The sequence below is a fragment of the Ovis aries genome, chromosome 15 (genome assembly GCF_016772045.2).
Source record: "Ovis aries strain OAR_USU_Benz2616 breed Rambouillet chromosome 15, ARS-UI_Ramb_v3.0, whole genome shotgun sequence".
Classification (NCBI taxonomy): Eukaryota; Metazoa; Chordata; class Mammalia; order Artiodactyla; family Bovidae; genus Ovis; species Ovis aries.
The window spans coordinates 48,940,354-48,959,237 of NC_056068.1; the positions used below are offsets into that span (position 1 = coordinate 48,940,354).

The 18,884-nt window shown below is 38.6% G+C and overlaps 1 protein-coding gene and 1 pseudogene across 1 annotated transcript; one reads left to right on the top strand and one right to left on the bottom strand.

The window, feature by feature from the left end:
- Positions 1 to 296: 296 nt before the first annotated feature.
- On the bottom strand, positions 297 to 1,246 carry LOC101116507 (olfactory receptor 51H1-like; annotated as a pseudogene).
- Positions 1,247 to 17,933: 16,687 nt separating this feature from the next.
- On the top strand, positions 17,934 to 18,884 carry LOC101116764 (olfactory receptor 51H1). The gene has a single exon (XM_004016686.3). The coding sequence runs from the start codon at positions 17,934 to 17,936 to the stop codon at positions 18,882 to 18,884; it is 951 nt and encodes a 316-aa protein (XP_004016735.2).

An 18,884-nucleotide genomic window follows, 5' to 3' on the forward strand; every position in this document is an offset into this window, starting at 1 on the left:
TATCAAGTTAAATTTTTGCTTTTATCAAAACTACTATGCAATGGCATATAAAACCTATTAGGTGCTTCTCACCACATGTGACTATTTAAATCTTCATTTCAATTTATTAGAATTGAATATAACTTAAAAATTCAGCTCCTTGGTTGCACTAGCTAAGTATCAGGTGCTCAATAGCCATGTGTGGCTAGTGGTTACTATATTAACAACAGAGACTTTTAACATCACTGCAGGAATTCCTATCGGACAGTGCTGTACTTGATCCTCTTCTCTAACTCGATTGTGTTTGCACAAAAGTCCTAAGAGCCCACCCTACCCCCACGGAACACTTGGACAATCCACTGACGGGTCTGCTTGGTCCTAACACTGTATACAATCGGACTGAGCAGAGGAGGCAGTGGCAGGTAGGTACTGGCAATGACTGTGTGTACTACGGGTGACAAATTCTTCCCAAAGCAGTGAATCACAGTCATGCCAATGAGAGGTACATAGAAGAGCCGCATGGCACAGATATGAGAGAGGGAGGTATTGAGAGCCTTGAGTGTCTCTTCCCAGGAAGCAATGCCCAATACTGCCTGGAAGATTAGAAAGGAAGAGGCCAAGAGGAGCAAGGCATCTACCACAATGACGAAGATCACCGCCAGGAGGCCGTGGATGCTGTTGACACAGGTGTCAGCACTGGCAACCTCATGGCATCCTGATGGAGGCAGTACGCATGGGAGAGGGTGTTGGAGTGGCAGAAAGGTAACCTTTTGATGAGGAGAGGCGCAGGGAGCACAATCCCCACACTCCGCAGCAGGACTGCTGCTCCAATCCTGCCAATGACTCCATGAGTGAGAACGGTAGCGTAGTGCAGAGGAAAGCAAATAGCCATAAAGCGGTCATAGGGCATGGCCACCAGAACACCTGATTCCACTCCCCAAAAGGTGTGGATGAAGAACATTTCAGTGATGCAGACATCAATGGTTACTGAGCACCAGCTGAGCCAGTGAACACTGATCGTGGTGGGCATGAAAGGCAATGGAAGGCTGAGGTCAGTGGGAACTAGCATTGCCAGAAAATAATACATGGGCTCATGGAGGTGTTGTTCAACTTTGATGACAGCTAGGATGGTGACAATACCCAGGAATGTGAAACTGTAAAGAAGACAGAGGGACAGGGCCAACCAGAAGTCCTTCTCTGGCATTCCTGGAATCCCAGTAAGGGTGAAGATCTGATGGTTATTAATAGTTTGGTTAAATGATAGCATTGTGGATCAAAGGTTTGACTAGGCAAAAAGAGAAGAACTCATTAAGCCAATCAGCTTCAATTAGAATCACTGACAATAAGTTTTGAGATGGTAACCATGAGAGGCAGTGATAAATATTTTATGTTCGTAGTCTGATACAGAAACTGATATCCCCACTCCCGTGAAGCAGTTCTATTACTGACCACCATATGCTAAAATATCTAGGAGAACAACAAAAAATTTTAATCAATACCTAAGCTAATTGGAATACAATTCACCTAGAAATATGGAGTAGTTGCTTGCCTCCTTCCTCAGGAAAAAATGATGCTGTACATTTATCTGGATCATAAAAACTGATACAAATAACCAGAAAAGAAATATTATCAGGCACAAACAAGACATAAGGAGTATTCATGAACACAAATATGAAGACCTGTATGTATCTTCATTATGATCTTAAATTGTTGTGATTTAGACAAAATCTTCATTGAGACTCAAGTTTTCCACTTGCATGACATGGGACAGAATCAGAAATATAATCTTCAAGGACTAAACTTCTGACTATCTGCATTCCTAGTAGTGTATGGGTACTAAAAGGACCTGAGATTACAGCAGGTGATGAAGGAAGGAATTATTTGGCTTTCCTCAGAATTTTATAAGGACCCACTATGATAGACAGCATAACCGTCTCTAAGGATATTCACCTCCTAATTCTGGAAACCTGTGAACATAGTGGCTTGCATGGCAAAAGAAACTTTGAAGATGTCATTAAAGTTAACGGCTTCAGATGGAAGTTTATCCTGGATTACCCAAATAGGTCAAATTTGATCATATGAGTCCTCAAAAGTGAAGAAAATTCCCCAGCTGCAGAAAACCAGAGAGACAACTTGAGAAAGACTCAGCAGTATTTGTGAAGAAGAAGGAGGGGGACCAAGAGCCTAGGAATGTGAGTAGCCCCTAGATGCTGGAATAGGCAAGGGAGTGGAATTTTCCCTGGAGTCCTCTGAAAGGAATGCAGACTTGGTGACACCTTGATTTTAGCCCAGTAAGAACCGTGTTGTTCTTCTGACATGCAGAACTGTAAGATAATAAATACATGTATGCTGAGTCACTACATTCATGGTAATTTGTTGTGGGAGAAGAAGAAAACTAATATCCAGGGGAGCCAGAAGAGAGTTGCTTTAACCCCTTTCAAGAAATATTTACAATCTTCCTATTCAGTCTCATTTACTCAGACTCTGTCCCTTTTTCTTCATGGAAGTTAGACTTCTCTGTCCTAAGGTATACCAGGAAAAGAATTCTGAGATCCATTTCTGTGTTACACCTAAGAGAACAGAATGCCGGATAGAACTTGCAATGAGTTTTACAACCAACAACCGATCCAGTCAGGTGAAACCCATCTCTGGAAAATCCCCCAAAAGATAGATTCAAACATTACTCAGATTGATGAAGTCATTGGCCTTGGTGTTGAGAACACAGTTGGACTTAGTTTCCCTGTTCTTGTATTAAGATCTCTCATTCTATGCATTCTCACTACTGTGCAGCCACTTTAGTAATCTCCTTGAGTTTCCAGCAGCTCTATTTCCTATTGTAATTCTGAGTAAGACCTGCTGCTGCTGCTGCTAAGTCGCTTCAGTAGTGTCCGACTCTGTGCGACCACATAGACGGCAGCCGACCAGGCTCCCCCGTCCCTGGGATTCTCTAGCCAAGAATACTGGAGTGGGTGGCCATTTCCTTCTCCAATGCATGAAAGTGAAAAGTGAAAGTGAAGTCATTTACTCGTGTCTGACTCTTAGAGACCCCATGGGCTGCAGCCCACCAGGCTCCTCCATCCATGGGATTTTCCAGGCAAGAATACTGGAGTGGGGTGCCGTTGCCTTCTCCGGAGTAAGACCTAGATGAACTTAAAAATCATTCTAGATGTTAGTGCCTAACGATTGCAGTAACAAAGATCAGTATTAAAATATTGGTGTCATACAATTAAATATCTTCTATTTCAATTACTTGTTATCTTTAAGAAGATGTATCCAAATGTACAGCTGAGATATCACTTTTGGGGGGTCAGTCTAGCCACAAATGATAAGAATTCAGGATTGAAGGAAAAAACAGTGCTATAATGGCTCTTAACCATATGTCATGATCCTTATTGAGCATCTCATAATGAGTTTCTCAAATAAAAGTGTTCATATATACACATAGTGGAGAAGGCAATGGCACCCCACTCCAGTATTCTTGCCTGGAAAATCCCATGGATGGAGGTGCCTGGTAGGCTGCAGTCCATGGGGTCGCTAAGAGTCAGACACGACTGAGCTACTTCACTTTCACTTTTCACTTTTATGCATTGGAGAAGGAAATGACAACCCACTCCAGTATTCTTGCCTAGAGAATCCCAGGGATGGGGGAGCCTGGTGAGCTGCCGTCTATGGGGTCGCACAGAGTCGGACATGACTGAAGTGACTTAACTTAACTTATATACACATACATGAATACAAGCAAAATTCTGCATAGAAATTAAGTGAATTCACGTATTACTGAAGCCCATCTCAGGATCCATATTAAAGAAAATGGAACAGAAGCCTGAGTCACAGAAAGAGCAAAGTCACTAGACAAAATCCAGGGCTGGCTACAAAGGGCAGAAAACTGGATGCTTGGGAATAAATGCAGACAGGAAAAAAGTTGCTCCAAGTTCCTTGAGAGTCGATAGCTTAGTGCTGCACTGTCCACTCTGGTAGCCACTAGAGACCTGTGCTCATTTATCTTTATATTAATTAAGCTAAATACATCATCAATACCTTAGTTGCCCTTGCCGTGTTTCAAGTATTCAGTAGCTACATGTTGCCAGTGACTGCTGTATTTGAAAAAAACAGATGCAGAATATTTTCATCATTCCAAAAAATTCTATTAAGATTTGAAAAATTAATGATGCAGACTGCAGATTTAGAGAATACCAACATTCTAGGTGACCTCTTGCCAAATCTTAGCTCCAAGTGGATTTAAGAGTCTTTCATACTGCATAACCTCTACCTCCCTTTACCTATCTCTCTGTCTTTGTCTCTTTTTTGGGGAAATTAAATAGTAGAGTACCACTAAATCTGAAGATTCTGGAGAGAAACCACCTGGGTTTGAATCAAAGTTCTATTTCCTTAGACAAGTTACTTAAGAATCTCTGTGATTTATTCCTCACCTTTTAAAAATGAGTGGGATAGTTAAGAGAATTCACTGGCGATATTGGGCATTTTGTTAAGCACCAGACAAATTAACACTCAAAATTTAGCTATAATTAATGAGCATCTTTTTTTCTCTGAACTTGTCATATTTGGCTGTGAAAATTAATCTCAAAAATATCAATAGGCTGCGGAATTTATTTACACACTGATAGATATATCTACCTACCCATATATTACTGATGCATTTTAATCAAATTCTATATTATCTAAATCTTTGTATCCATCAGTGAATTTAGTCCATCACTCAGTATCAGTGGCTTGCATGCAGTGACTGTTGCAGTGCTCAAAATCATGAACTCTACTGATCTGTGCTCAGTGACTCTTCACTTAATCATGAATGCTTATTGTGAAGAATTTATTGGAAGCAGATCCTAGATAAAAAAGAGATGAAAGGATAATACACTAGTAGAAATCATAGGTAGTGAAAATCAGTAAGAGGAAGAGAGGAATAAAGAACATTGATTCTGAGGGACTAGGAGTACAAAACAAACTCTGCACTGACCATCCGAGGAAATTCATCACAGAGATTAACACAAAGTGAAAGTGAAGTCGCTCAGTCTTGTCCGACTCTTTGCGACCCCGTGGACTGTAGCCCATCAAGCTCCTCCAGCCATGGGATTCTCCAGGCAAGAATACTGGAGTGGGTTGCCATTTCCTTCTCCAGGGGACCTTCCCGGACCCAGGGATCGAACCTGGGTCTCCCGCATTGCAGGCAGACGCTTTAACCTCTGAGCCACCAGGGAAGCAAAAAACTCAAGATGAGGTTTGCACATTAGCCTGTTGATTCCTTAAGATCTGGTGAACCCAGGAAAAGTTTTCATGTCTAGCTAATTTACTGATAAATCACTTTGTTGAATGCCTACTAAGTTCTAGACAAGTCATCATAATCAGAGGCTCAAAATGAGATTTTTTTTTTTCCTTCCAAGACCCTTAGCAAAGAACACATGAAAAACAAGATCAGAAAGAGGAGTAGAATGTGTGCCTGGGGTTGAATAAAAACAAGCTTTACAGATGGGTCAATATGTTCACCTTGCTCACCTATGTATCCTCAACTGGACTCAAATTAACTCTGCCTCCATCAGTACTAGTGACAGACAATGAAGATCAAACATAAACTTTCCTCACAGCAAAAGGACAGAAACTTTATGGCTTAAGAAGAGTATGTGGGGAAGTGGAGGAGAAGTAGGAAATGAGATTTTTCCCTTTTCTACTCACAGCACTGAAGAACGCTGAAGTAGCATTCAATGTTCTTTACCACCCAGGCAGTCAGGGAGAACTAATCCCTGAAAGACTGAGAAATCTATACTCTTATAGTGTTTGACCTGCAGGCTGAAACAGAGTTCTGGTACCTTGGATTTGTCTTCTGAGGAACCATAGATCAGTCTTTCACTTTGGGAAGAAATGTATTTGCTATTGGCCTTGAGCTGGAACTTAGAAGGGAAGGGCAAAATTTTGGGCGATCTTGTTACTTTTCTAATTGGCCTTTGGTAAAATGACACACTCTCCACCTAATTCTCTCATTTATAGATAGAAGTGTTATTTCTATACTAATTTTATATATATATATATATGTATATATATATATATATCAGTTCAGTTCAGTTCAGTCTCTCAGTCGTGTCCGACTATTTGTGACCCCATGAATCACAGCACGCCAGGCCTCCTTGTCCATAAATGCCATCCAGCCATCTCACCCTCTGTCGCCCCTTCTCCTCCTGCCCCAAATCCTTCCCAGCATCAGAGTCTTTTCCAATGAGTCAACTCTTTGCATGAGGTGGCCAAAGTATTAGAGTTTCAGCCTCAGCATCAGTCCTTCCAATGAACACCCAGGAATGATCTCCTTTAGGATGGACTGGTTGGGTCTCCTTGCAGTCCAAGGGACTCTCAAGAGTCTTCTCCAACACCACAGTTCAAAAGCATCAATACTTCAGTGCTCAGCTTTCTTCACAGTCCAACTCTCACATCCATACATGACCACTGGAAAAACCATAGCCTTGACTAGACGGACCTTAATCAGCAAAGTAACATCTCTGCTTTTTAATAGGCTGTTTAGGTTAGTCATAACTTTTCTTCCAAGGAGTAAGTGTCTTTTAATTACATGGCTGCAATCACTGTCTGCAGTGATTTTGGAGCCCCCCAAAAATAAAGTCTGCCACTGTTTCCACTGTTTGCCCATCTATTTCCCATGAAGTTAGGGGACCGGATGCCACGATCTTCGTTTTGTGAATGTTGAACTTTAAGCCAACTTTTGACTCTCCTCTTTCACTTTCATCAAGAGGCTCTTTAGTTCTTCTTCACTCTCTGCCATAAGGGTGTTGTCATCTGCATATCTGAGGTTATTGATATTTCTCCCAGCAATCTTGATTCCAGCTTGTGCTTCTTCCAGCCCAGCATTTCTCATGAGGTACTCTGCATATAAATTAAATAAGCAGGGTGACAATATACAGCCTTGACATACTCCTTTTCCTATTTGGAACCAGTCTGTTGTTCCATGTCCAGTTCTAACTGTTGTTTCCTGACTTGCATATAGGTTTCTCAAGAGGCAGGTGAGGTGGTCTTGTATTCCCATCTCTTTCAGAATCTTCCACAGTTTATTGTGATCCACACAGTCAAAGGCTTTAGCATAGTCAATATAGCAGAAATAGATGTTTTTCTGGAACTCTCTTGCTTTATCGATGATCCAGCAGATGTAGGCAATTTGATCTCTGGTTCCTCTGCATTTTCTAAAACCAGCTTGAACATCTGTAAGTTCACTGACTTTTTTTTTTTTCCCCTAAAAACCGTATATACTACAGTTCCCTGCATTCTGTGATAGCATTCTAGAAAAAGTACCACCCAAATCTTGGTCTCCAACTTACCAAAAATCCAGTCTAGGAAATGGGAATCACTTCTGATGCTGACTGACAGCCACAGCAGTAAAACTGGGATGATAAACTAGCAGCATCTAGTCTAGAATCCCCTCTGGGGTGATTCTCTGGAGACAAGAGTATCAGTCTTGCTGAAGATGTGCCCAGGGGCATAGACCATATAGACCCAGGCTTCTGGGCATATTGGACCTAATTTTCCCTAATACAAACCTGTGATGACAATCATTCAAATACAGAATCAATCTGAATCTCATATGAATGGTACTTCACCAACTGTATCAAATTACAGATATACTTTACTGCCTAATCTTTACAATTCAGTCAAAAATAAAAATAAAAGAGGGGAGGGAGGGTCGAATGCATGGAGAGAGAGGAAAGAAGGAAAGAAGAGAGAAAGGGAAAGAAACTAAAAGAAAATGTGGAGCTCAGTCTTGTATCCACCTACTATCTTGTTTCTTTTTTCTGCTTCATGATTGTAAAGCCTTTCAATGCTGTGATCTGTGGCCCCTCTTCCCACTTGTTTCCCATTTTCTCTGTGGCCCCTCTTCCCACTTGTTTCCCATTTTCTCCTCAGTCAGCTTCAGTGAGAGTTCTTTTCCACTCCTCTGACACTATCTTTGTGTATTTCACCAATGGTCTGCTTATTGCCAAACATTCCCGATCTTACTTTCCTTTTAAGCAAAATTCAATACAGTGGAAAATTGCCTTGATGTTGAATTGCTTTCTTTTCTGTTTTTCTCATTGTTTGTTTTCTTTTTTATGTGTGTGACACCATGTTTTTCTCCAGCTTTAATGTCCACTCTTCAATATCCTTTGATGGCTTATCTTCTTCCTACATCACTAAATGTTAATGTATCTCTTACAAAAGTATGTCCATTCTCCTACTGAAGGATATTATCAAGTCCCATTGCTTCACATACCATCTGTATATTGATTTAGTTCTGCCTTAATCTCCAGGATCAGCTTTCTACTTGATAATTCCACATGGATATCAAATAGGAAGCTAAAAATTAGCATGATGAATACTGTAAACTTTTTTGCTGATTAATTTCAAGAAATCAGACTAGCCATACAATTCACTCATCTGCTCAAATCAAAACTACAGATTTTCTCCCCTTCTTCCTTCTATCATTGCCAAATCCTATTAAGTACAAACCAAAATATTTTCCACATACTTCAAATTCTCTTCCTCTTCATCTCTGTCATTTTAGCAAATTCACCATGACCCCTCATCTGTAATATAACCATAGTCTCCTAATTATTGATTTTTTAGTTTTCTTACTTGTTTGTTTTGTTGTGGTATAACTTATGGACCATAGACTTTATCCATTTTAGATGTACAATTTAAAGAGTTTCAATTTAAATCTATACAGCTGTGAAACTATCATACCAAACTGATTTTAAGACTTTCATCACATAAAAATATTCCCTGATGGTGGTTTGTCAGTCCTGGGCCTGTCTCTAGCTCCAGGAAACCACTGATACACTTTCTATCTATATAATTTGCCTTTACTAGAAATGTCATGTAAATGGAGTCATATTACTACAATATATTATTCTTTATGTCTATCTTCCTTCAAGTAATGCAGTGTTACGAGTTTTACTCCTGTTGCTGAATATATCCATAATTCACTCCTTTTCTTTAATGAAAAGTATGTCACTGTACAAATAAAGCATACTTATTTATCCAATCACTAGTTGATATATATTTGGATTGTTTACAGATTTAACTGTTATAATAGTGCCACTAAAAACATTAACGGACAGTCTTTGTGTTGGCATGTTTGGGTACATATCAGGGAAAGGGATTACTGGATAGTAAGACAGGTGTTTGTCTAATTTTGAAGATGTCAAACTGTTTACCAGCGTGCTAAATCATTTTACACTCATATCAACCAGCTTTCAAATCCCACTTTACTTTCACTTTCCAGCAGAATCTTTGGCTGCTAACTTACATTTTTCCTTGATGAAACAGAAAGATACATCTGGACATCTGAGAAGCTCCAAGACTCAGTAAGTCTCCCAGTGTGGATCCAGGTAAACTTGTCTTTTGAGCACGAAGTGTTATTTGGGCATTTTGCCCGTTGGTTCTGACATGTATCTGACACCAAAGACAGTTTGTGAGCACTGAGTGTCATTTGGGCATTTTCAGTTGGTTCTGATGTGTATCTGACGTCAAGGACCATCTGTGAGCATGAAGTACTATTTGGACATTTTTGCCAATTGATCTGACATGTGTCTACCATTGAGGGTCAGTTTGTGAACGCTGAGTGTTATTTGGGCATTTTGCCAATTGACCTGACCTGTGTCATGTCAGGAACTGTTTGTGTTGGGCAAGTGTTTATTTGGTGATCTTCCTGGGGGACTTGTGACAGTTCTGTCTTCTGGTGTGTGAGTATATATTCCATTTGTGTGACTGGTGTCATTGTTGTCTTTTGTAAAAGGGGAACTACAGGGTCAATTCATTAGAAAAAAATTAGCCATGAAATCATGAATAAATTAATCATTGTATGGCAACAGTATCCTTTAGACTCCAAAGAAACTTGGTTAAGGTGAAGCTCTTTTGAAATTTAAAAACTTAAACTTTTTGCATACACAGTTAGAGAAAGCTAGCTTGACAAAATACCATTTTCAGAATCTGACCCTGTGAGAATGAAAATATGCTTAAGAAAAAGCTAAACTCTTACTGTGTCCTTGAAATACACGACAACCCGATTTGCTTGAAGCCTCAGCATTGGGTTAATTAGTAGAACTTTAAAATATATTTGGGTTCATTAAACACACATCTTGTACTACATCAAAGGGAAATTGTGGTATGAGAAAAATGTATGTTTTTAGAGGCTATGGAATATGTTCTTAAGTTTACCGATGAGAAAATACTGATATAACAGTTGTTACTTGTTTCTTGGTTTTGTTGCTGCTGCTGCTGCTGCTAAGTTGCTTCAGTCATGTCCGACTCTGTGTGACCCCATAGATGGCAGCACACCAGGCTCCCCCATAAATTAAACCTACTTAAATGATAGGGGAAACATTTCAGTTGGTTAAGCATTAGGATATGTGTTGCCAGTGAGAGAAAGTATAAAGACCGGCGATATTTTTATTGAGGAAAGAAAAGGAAAATAATTTTGTCCTAGAGCTGGTTGCTTATGTATATAAGGATAATAAGGGACAAATTAATTTGGATCCAGAAAGTTAGAAAAAGTCTGTGAAAAAGGAAATTTGAGAAAAGAACTTTGTACATTGTCAGGATTAAGATTAGATTGAATTTAATTAGATGAATGAACTTTTTGTTAATAGTAAGCTGGTACAAGACTTTATTGATTTCAGAGTGGTAAGCAGCTAGGCCTCACTTTTGGGTAACACTGCTGCCAGGTTTGCTGATAGCTGACAAAGCTTCGGAGTTGACTCTGTACTCTCTGAGAGCATAGCAGTTGGCTTTGAGCCAGCTCCAACCTGGTGAAACTACTTTTTAAAAACTTGCTTATTAAATCAGTTGTGAAGGCATGTGTCCTTACCTGAAACTGTAAAAGGTTTTCAAATATGTTTCTCAATCTGTTGTTTGATTTTGGTAAACTTCTAGAACCTTAGAATCTTTAGTTGTTATTTTTTAAAAAATAATTTATCCAGCTTTATACATTTCTTTCTTTTCTTTTTTTTCTCTGAAGAGAGTATTCACCAACCTCTTCCTTTTAAAGTAGCCAGAAATCCATCTTTTCCTAGGCTTTTTTTCTAGAGATTTTACATGAAAGGGAAGCAAAAAAACAAGACAATACCAGTGAAACACTTTCTTTCTGATGAAAAATATCACATCACGTATGATATTGATAAAAATAACCAACCAGAGAGTAAAAACTTTATAATAAACAGGTGTCTAAATGATGTTGCTGAGTAAATGATAAGGACAGGATCTAGTACAAAAATGGAAGGATTGGTTTTAGAAAAGAGGATGAATAGTTCATCTAATTTATACAAGGTAACAAAGAAATGTGGTCGGGGCACTGGATGTTGTTTTCTGATAATTCAACTTTCTTGATGATGTTGGAAATAAAGTCATCAACAAAGAATAAGAATTTGGAAAGATGTAATGGAATAGAAGAAAAGACATAAAAAAATGATAATTTGAAAGCTGTGAGGGAGTACATGAGGTCTTTGGTGATACATTTAAAGTAAGAATACAGTACTCAACATTGTTGTATGATCTCCTCTAAGTGTATTGGGCTCATCAGTGCAGATGGAGAGGAGAGGAAACAGCTGGACTTAAACAGTACATGTTGTTTAGTAATAGATAACAAGGAAATGTTGATTGAATGAAAAAATTAATAACTTTCTCTAAGATCAAACTTCCAGAAAATTAAAATGGTGATTTCAAGCAAGGTGCATCTGATTTCACAGACTCTACTCTTTCTGCTGAATTTTACAATTTTGGGTCTGCAAAGGCATACCCTTCATAAAGCAGAACTCCAGATATTAGGAAATTTTGTTAGAATAATATGAGGGCTTTCCTGAATGAAGCTATTCTAAAGGGGACATCAGTTTCTGTAGATATGGATGAGGCAAGTCCTGATGTTTGCAGAGGAGCCCAAGTCATCCATTAAACATTCAGATCAAGCATTTTGTGTATGTCTATTTCTGTCTCTAACAGCACTTCAAGAGAGATTGGGAAGGATTAAATATTCTGACAGATTAGAAACTCCTTGAGGATAAGGATTTCATCCTTTAACTCCTTACACATAATGGCAAGGGATGCTTAAAGAAATGTAAATCTTTATATATATATATTACTATATATATATACATATAGACACACACACATATATATATATAGCCCACATAAATAAGTATGTAAAATATAAATATACAGAAAATTATTGATCTCTAGATGTAGTCACATACTCATAGTAAAAAATATACAGAAATATCTATTGTAAAACACCAACCCTTCACATGTATGATAAAGTTAGTCTCCTGAAGATTATAATACACATATTTCTTAATAGGTTTAAAGAAAAATTTAAGCCCAAATTAAATTTAAACCCAATTTAAAGTGAAAAACCCAAATTAAAAATAAATAGATAAACTTCTTCCATATATTCTCTATCATACCTGAAAATAAGTATCTTCATAAGAATTGTTTATATCTGGCTTTTGTTTTCTGCTGTTAAAAATGTAAATATGGCAGAAGCACATTAGTCTGCTTTATTTAGGAAAATTCTATGAAAACCATTTTAACCTTTAAATCATAACAAATAGTTTAGCATATACTTTTGACTGAAGAGGAATAGGAAATTTTATTTGTTCTAGAGAATATGTAGATTGTTCTAGAGTAGAGACACCTCAGAATTTTTTCCCATATTTTGTGATTTTTTTGTATTTTATTTTATTTATTTTTTAACATAAATTTATTAATTTTAATTGGAGGCTAATTACTTTACAATATTGTATTGGTTTTGCCATACATCAACATGAATCCACCAAGGGTGTACACATGTTCCCCATCCTCAACCCCCCTCCCACATCCCTCTCCATACCATCACTCTGGGTCATTGGGTCATCCCAGTGTACCAGCCCCAGGCATCCTGTATCCTGCATTGAATCTAGACTGGTGATTTGTTTCATATATGATATCATACACGTTTCAATGCCATTCTCCCAAATCATCCCACCCTCTCCCTCTCCCACAGAGTCCAAAAGACTGTTCTATACATCTGTGTCTCTTTTGCTGTCTCGCATACAGGGTTATCATTACCATCTTTCTAAATTCCATATATATGCATTAGTATACTGTATTGGTGTTTTTCTTTCTGGCTTACTTCACTCTGTATAATAGGCTCCAGTTTCATACACCTCATTAGAACTGATTCAAATGTATTATTTTTAATGTCTGAGTAATACTCCATTGTGTAACACTCTGGGCTTCAAGAAAAATATTCAAAACAAAGCACAAAAGATCTATATCTATGAAACTACCATATAATCCAGCAATCCCACTCCAGGACATATATCCAGAGAAAACTATAATCCAAAAAGATACAAGCATCCCAGTGATCAGTAGAGCACCATTTACAACAGCCAAGACATGGAAGCAATTAAATGCCCACTGAGAGAGGAATGGATAAAGAAGATGTAGTACATAAATACCATGGGATATTACTCAGCCACACAAAAAGAAAATGAAATAATGCTATTTGCAACAACATGAACAGACCCAGAGATTATCATACTCATTAAGTCAGACAGAGAAAGACAAATATTATATGATAGAGAGCTTATATGTGGAATCTTTAAAAAGCTATAAATGAACTTATTTACAAAACAGAAATAAAACCACAGATGTAGAAAACAAACTTATGGTTATCAGGAGGAAGTGGAGGGGAGGGATGAACTGAGAAATTAGGATTGACATATACACACTACTATTTATAAAATAAATAACAAATAAGGACCTACTGTACACCACTGGAAACTCTACTCAATACTCTATAATGATGTATATGGTTATAGAGTGTATATATGTGTTATATAACTGATTCACTTTGCTGTATAGCAGAAATTAACACAACTTTGTAAATCAACTACTCTCCAATAAAATTTTTAAAAATGTAAATATGCCTATGAAGGTAAAGAAATGGTATCAAAAGAGACATGAAGAAGTAGTGGAAAGGGTTTGTGGACATTTTAATGATTGACCACACAAAGGCACACACTGATGGAATAATGAGCTGTTTCCACAATCCTAAGAATTACCTCATTGATGAAAAAAATATGATTATAGAAAAAATGCATAAAAACAAATGAAAGAATTTATATTTACGATACTGGAATAACAGTGCAGAAAACCAAAGTCCAACAAATTTAAAGAACTCTGTCTTCTTTGTTCCTAATGGAAATTCCAAGCAATTCTTCTCTCTATCCAAAACAACAATAGACTTCAGTGCTATTTCAAGGTGAATCTCAGCACTATATTAGCAATGAGACTGAAACCGGTCTTGGAATCAGAAGCTCTAGGGAAAAATTAGGATGGAATTCTAGGACTTCTTTAGTAATATTATATATATATATATATATATATATATATATATACACACACATACACATATGTATATATATATAATATATACACATACACATACACACAGCCATACACACATATATATATAAAGTATGTGTGTGTGTGTTTGGGAGAAGTAGATCCTTTGTTCTTCCTCAGTCTTGGCTGAGAGGACACAAATAAAATCAAAATGAAGGAAATTTTGAAACAGGTGTTGGTAGAAGAAAGGGCAGTTTTACAGATGAAGGAGCAGCTTGGAGTTCTTTGGGAATTCACGATGGAATAGGTCAGGCAGCACTACATAACAGGCCTCAAAGGATTTCTCCAGAGGAATTAAGAAGCATACAGAGCCATGATGGCTGAGACACCACCAGAAGTTTGAGGAGACTTCATAGGTGCTCTGTTTACTAGTCTCAGGGGAGGAAAGAAGCCAAATTAATTCTGAACAAGAGCACAGAGGTTGATACAGGTAATAAATTTATCTTAAAATCTTTTGGCATGACTTTTATATACCAACCTCTGTGTAGGATTATTTATGCACATTATTTCATTAAATCTTCATAAAAATTCTGGTGAGGAAAATGGCAAAGGCAGATGAGAAGCACCTAGACAGTGTCCAGTGTTATGGGGTTGCTGGAAGACAAAGAAAAGATGAGAAAAAAAGTAAAATGTAGGTAATGTTATTAGGAGTAAAATAAGAGATACACTGTGAGGGAGGGTCTATCATATAGAAAAAAAATGAAACAAAAAGTGGATGGAAGAGTGAATGAGAAGTGAATTGGAAGCTAGGGAAAATAAGGGTCTGAAAAAATCAGGGAGAATGGAAAAGATATGAAGACTAGGGATAGAAATGATATTGTTTAAAAAGGAGAAGATGGGGTAAAACACATTCAGGTAAAGAAAAATAGAGCCAAAGGCACATAAAAGAAAGGGGGAAATAAAATAAGCAATTTCCATAGAATAGCAGTGCTTTAGCAGGCCCTGGGGACTTGATCAGAGACTATCAAATATTGTATAAGTTTTTCCAAGAAAAATATCTAATAGGGATGAGCCAACTGATTCTTCTCAAGTAAAAGCCATCACTAATTTCTTGGGAAGAGGGACCAGCCAAAAGTATAAAAATGTTGCTTCCTCAAAGTGCTTCAGAGGATTAGCTGGGCAGCACAGAGTGCTTTGTTTAGATCTGAGCATTGTGATTTATTTGGAGAGACACCTGGATTCTGTTTTCAACACAGAGCACAACCTTTGTAAGAAGACTACAGAATCTTTCAAAGACCCCCTGTGTCAGATCAGAATCTGCAAAATAACTTCTCTGTAGTATCGTCCCCAAACCACAAACTCTCCTCTCACAGCAGAGAAACAGATGGAAGAATGAGCCTGGAAGCCCACCTGGTCTTGTGTACCTGTCAACACCACCACCTCCCATCCCCAACTCTCCCAGAAACACTCATTGATTTTTCTTTCTCCTTTCTCACAATCAGTACTTGGATGATAACAAAAAAAATAATAATAATAATTAGTCCAAAGACCTTTCATTTAAGCTGTTGTGCCCTGTTAGAAAAAGAGATTTTTCTCTAGATCAATGATTTTCAACCCACATGCAGAAAATCAGGGAGGAGTTTGAGAGTTTGTAAAATATCTGCAAAGAATGATATTTCATCGTCCATATTCATTTATTCTTGATTTCATTCCTTCATTCAACACCTACAGAAAGCTAACATATGCTTGGCATATGGTCTTTTAAAGATTTATTCATTTATTTATTTTTGCTTGCACTGGGTCTTCGTTGCTGCTTGCAGGCTTTCTCTAGTTGGAGTGAGCAGAGGCCACGCTCTAGTTACAGTGTCTAGGCTTCTCTTTGCAGTGGCTTCTCTTACTGTGGCTCGATCACTGGCCCTAGGCACACGGGTCCTACTTTATGCAACCCCGTGGACTGTATACAGCACAGGTTCAATAGCTGTGGTGCACAGGCATAGATGCTCTATGGCATGTGGGATCTTTTGGGATCAGGGATCAAACCCGTTTCTCCTGCATTGGCAGGTGGAATCTTTATCACTGAGCCACCAGGGAAGCCCAGGATGATATTTTAGGTGATAAACAGAGTCCTTTCCTTCAGGAAGTTTAATTCTAGTAGGAGAGATAGACATTAAACAAATATCTATGTGGTGTTTAATTAACTGTACCTACTTATAAGAAGAATATGAAAACTATGTACTGAGGAGTCTTAAACTCTTATGAGAATTGGAAAAGGCTTATTTGAGAAGGATTATTTGGGCTTCCCTGGTGGCTCAGAGGGTAACGCGTCTCCCTGCAATGTGGGAGACCTGGGTTGGATCCCTGAGTTGGGAAGATCCTCTGGAGAAGGAAATAGCAACCCACTCCAGTATTCTTGCCTGGAGAATCCCATGGACGGAGGAGCCAGGTAGGTTACAGTCCACCGGGTTGCAAAGATTAGGACACAACTGAGCGACTTCACTTTCTTTCACTTTTTCTTTCTATTTGAGGATAGATAGGCTTTGATTAGGCAAAGAGGAACTTTATAGAAGGTGGAGGAAGGCACAAGAAACAGGAAGTGACACATGTGAAATCCCATATCCGGAAGTTTCTTAGTGAGATCCAGGAACTTAAAGACTGCAAAGTTGGCTGGATTGAAGAGACCAAAGTGGGGGGAGGGGTGGGGAATGATGTGAATTGGCACTAGAGTGGTAGACATGTATTTTAAAATGAGGTTATGGAAACTTAAAAGTTAAAACTTGTGAAGATTAATTTGAATAGTTATGTCCACTAATGTGTCTATTTACAAATGTATGTATGTGCTCAGTGGTTCGGTCCTGTCTGACTCTTTGTGACCCCAGGAATGAACTCCACCAGGCGCCTCTGTCCATAGAATTTTTCAGGCAAGAATATTGGAGCAGTTTGCCATTTCCTACTCTGGGGCATCTTCCTGACCAAGAGACTGAACCCAAATTGGCAGGAAGATTCTTTACCGCTTAGCCACCATTATAAAAACAGTGAAATAGATATTTAGGCATGTGCAAGAATATACACACACATATATATGTGTGTGTAAGAGAATATATGCATATGTATACATATATATGCATGCATACACATGGATTTATATAGATGAGGGATATAGGTTTGGATGGTGATGAAAGTTTGTGTAGGTGTGTTTGTGGTGATGATACTGTGAGTTCTGTTCTTTGATTATTTAGCAAAATTCTCAATGCTATTAGGTCCTTGGATGTTGCTGCTTCTTTTCTGCCAAATATTCAGTGCTGTTAAAGGAAGATATCAAAATTTTCTTCTGTCTAAACACTAGTTGTTTCCTCTTATCTTGCTTTTTAAGATAAGCAAATTAAATTCAAGTGAGTGGAGGTCATAGCATGTGATTATCTAAGAAGTAAAAAGATGCAAAAACCTCCCAGACACTAATTTAAACATAGTTTTTCCCTCTGTTGTTCCACTTCTACATCCACAAAGCCATTTACCTATGTAAAAACCTTTTTTCAATTTAGGAGCTGGAAGCCAGGTGGGACAGTCCAGCCTCAATCAGTGGTAAAATCATGATGAACACTAGCTCATCACATGTCAACCACCATAGCTTCATTTTGACAGGTATCCCGGGAATGCCAGATAAAAACCCATGGATGGCTTTTCCCCTGGGATTTCTCTACACCATGACTCTCCTGGGAAATGGTACCATCCTAGCCATCATCAAGAGAGATCAGAGTCTCCATGAGCCTATGTACTGCTTCCTCTCTATTTTGGCTCTGACTGATGTTGGTCTCTCCATGTCCACCCTGCCCTCCATGCTCAGCGTCTTCTGGTTTAATGCCCCTGAGGTTGCCTTTGATGCATGCATCACACAGATGTTCTTCATCCACAGTTTTGGAGAGGTAGAATCAGGAGTATTAGTGTCTATGGCCTTCGACAGATTTGTGGCCATCCGACACCCGCTGCACTATGCTTCCATCCTCACCCATGGCATCACTGGCAAGATTGGAATAGCTGTCATCATCCGGGCAGTCTGCGTGGTCTTCCCTGTGCCCTTTCTTATAAAGCGGCTACCCTTCTGCCATTCCAATGTCTTGTCTCATTCGTACTGTCTCCACCAAGATGCAATGCAGTTAGCCTGTGCCAGCACTCGCGTCAACAGCCTCTATGGCCTCATAGTGGTCATCTTCACTTTGGGGTTTGATGCCCTCATCATTCTCTTTTCTTATGTGCTCATCCTAAAGACAGTACTGGGTATTGCTTCCAGAGCTGAAAGGCTCAAAGCGCTCAACACCTGCCTCTCCCACATCTGCGCTGTGCTCCTTTTTTATGTTCCTCTCATTGGTGTCACCATAATCCACAGGTTTGGGAAACATCTGTCACCAGTAGTACACACATTCATGGCCAATACCTATCTGTTACTGCCTCCTTTACTAAACCCTGTTGTCTATAGTGTGAAAACCAAGCAGATACGGAGGAGGATCATCCATGTGTTCCAGAGGCGAAAGAACAGGGTCTAG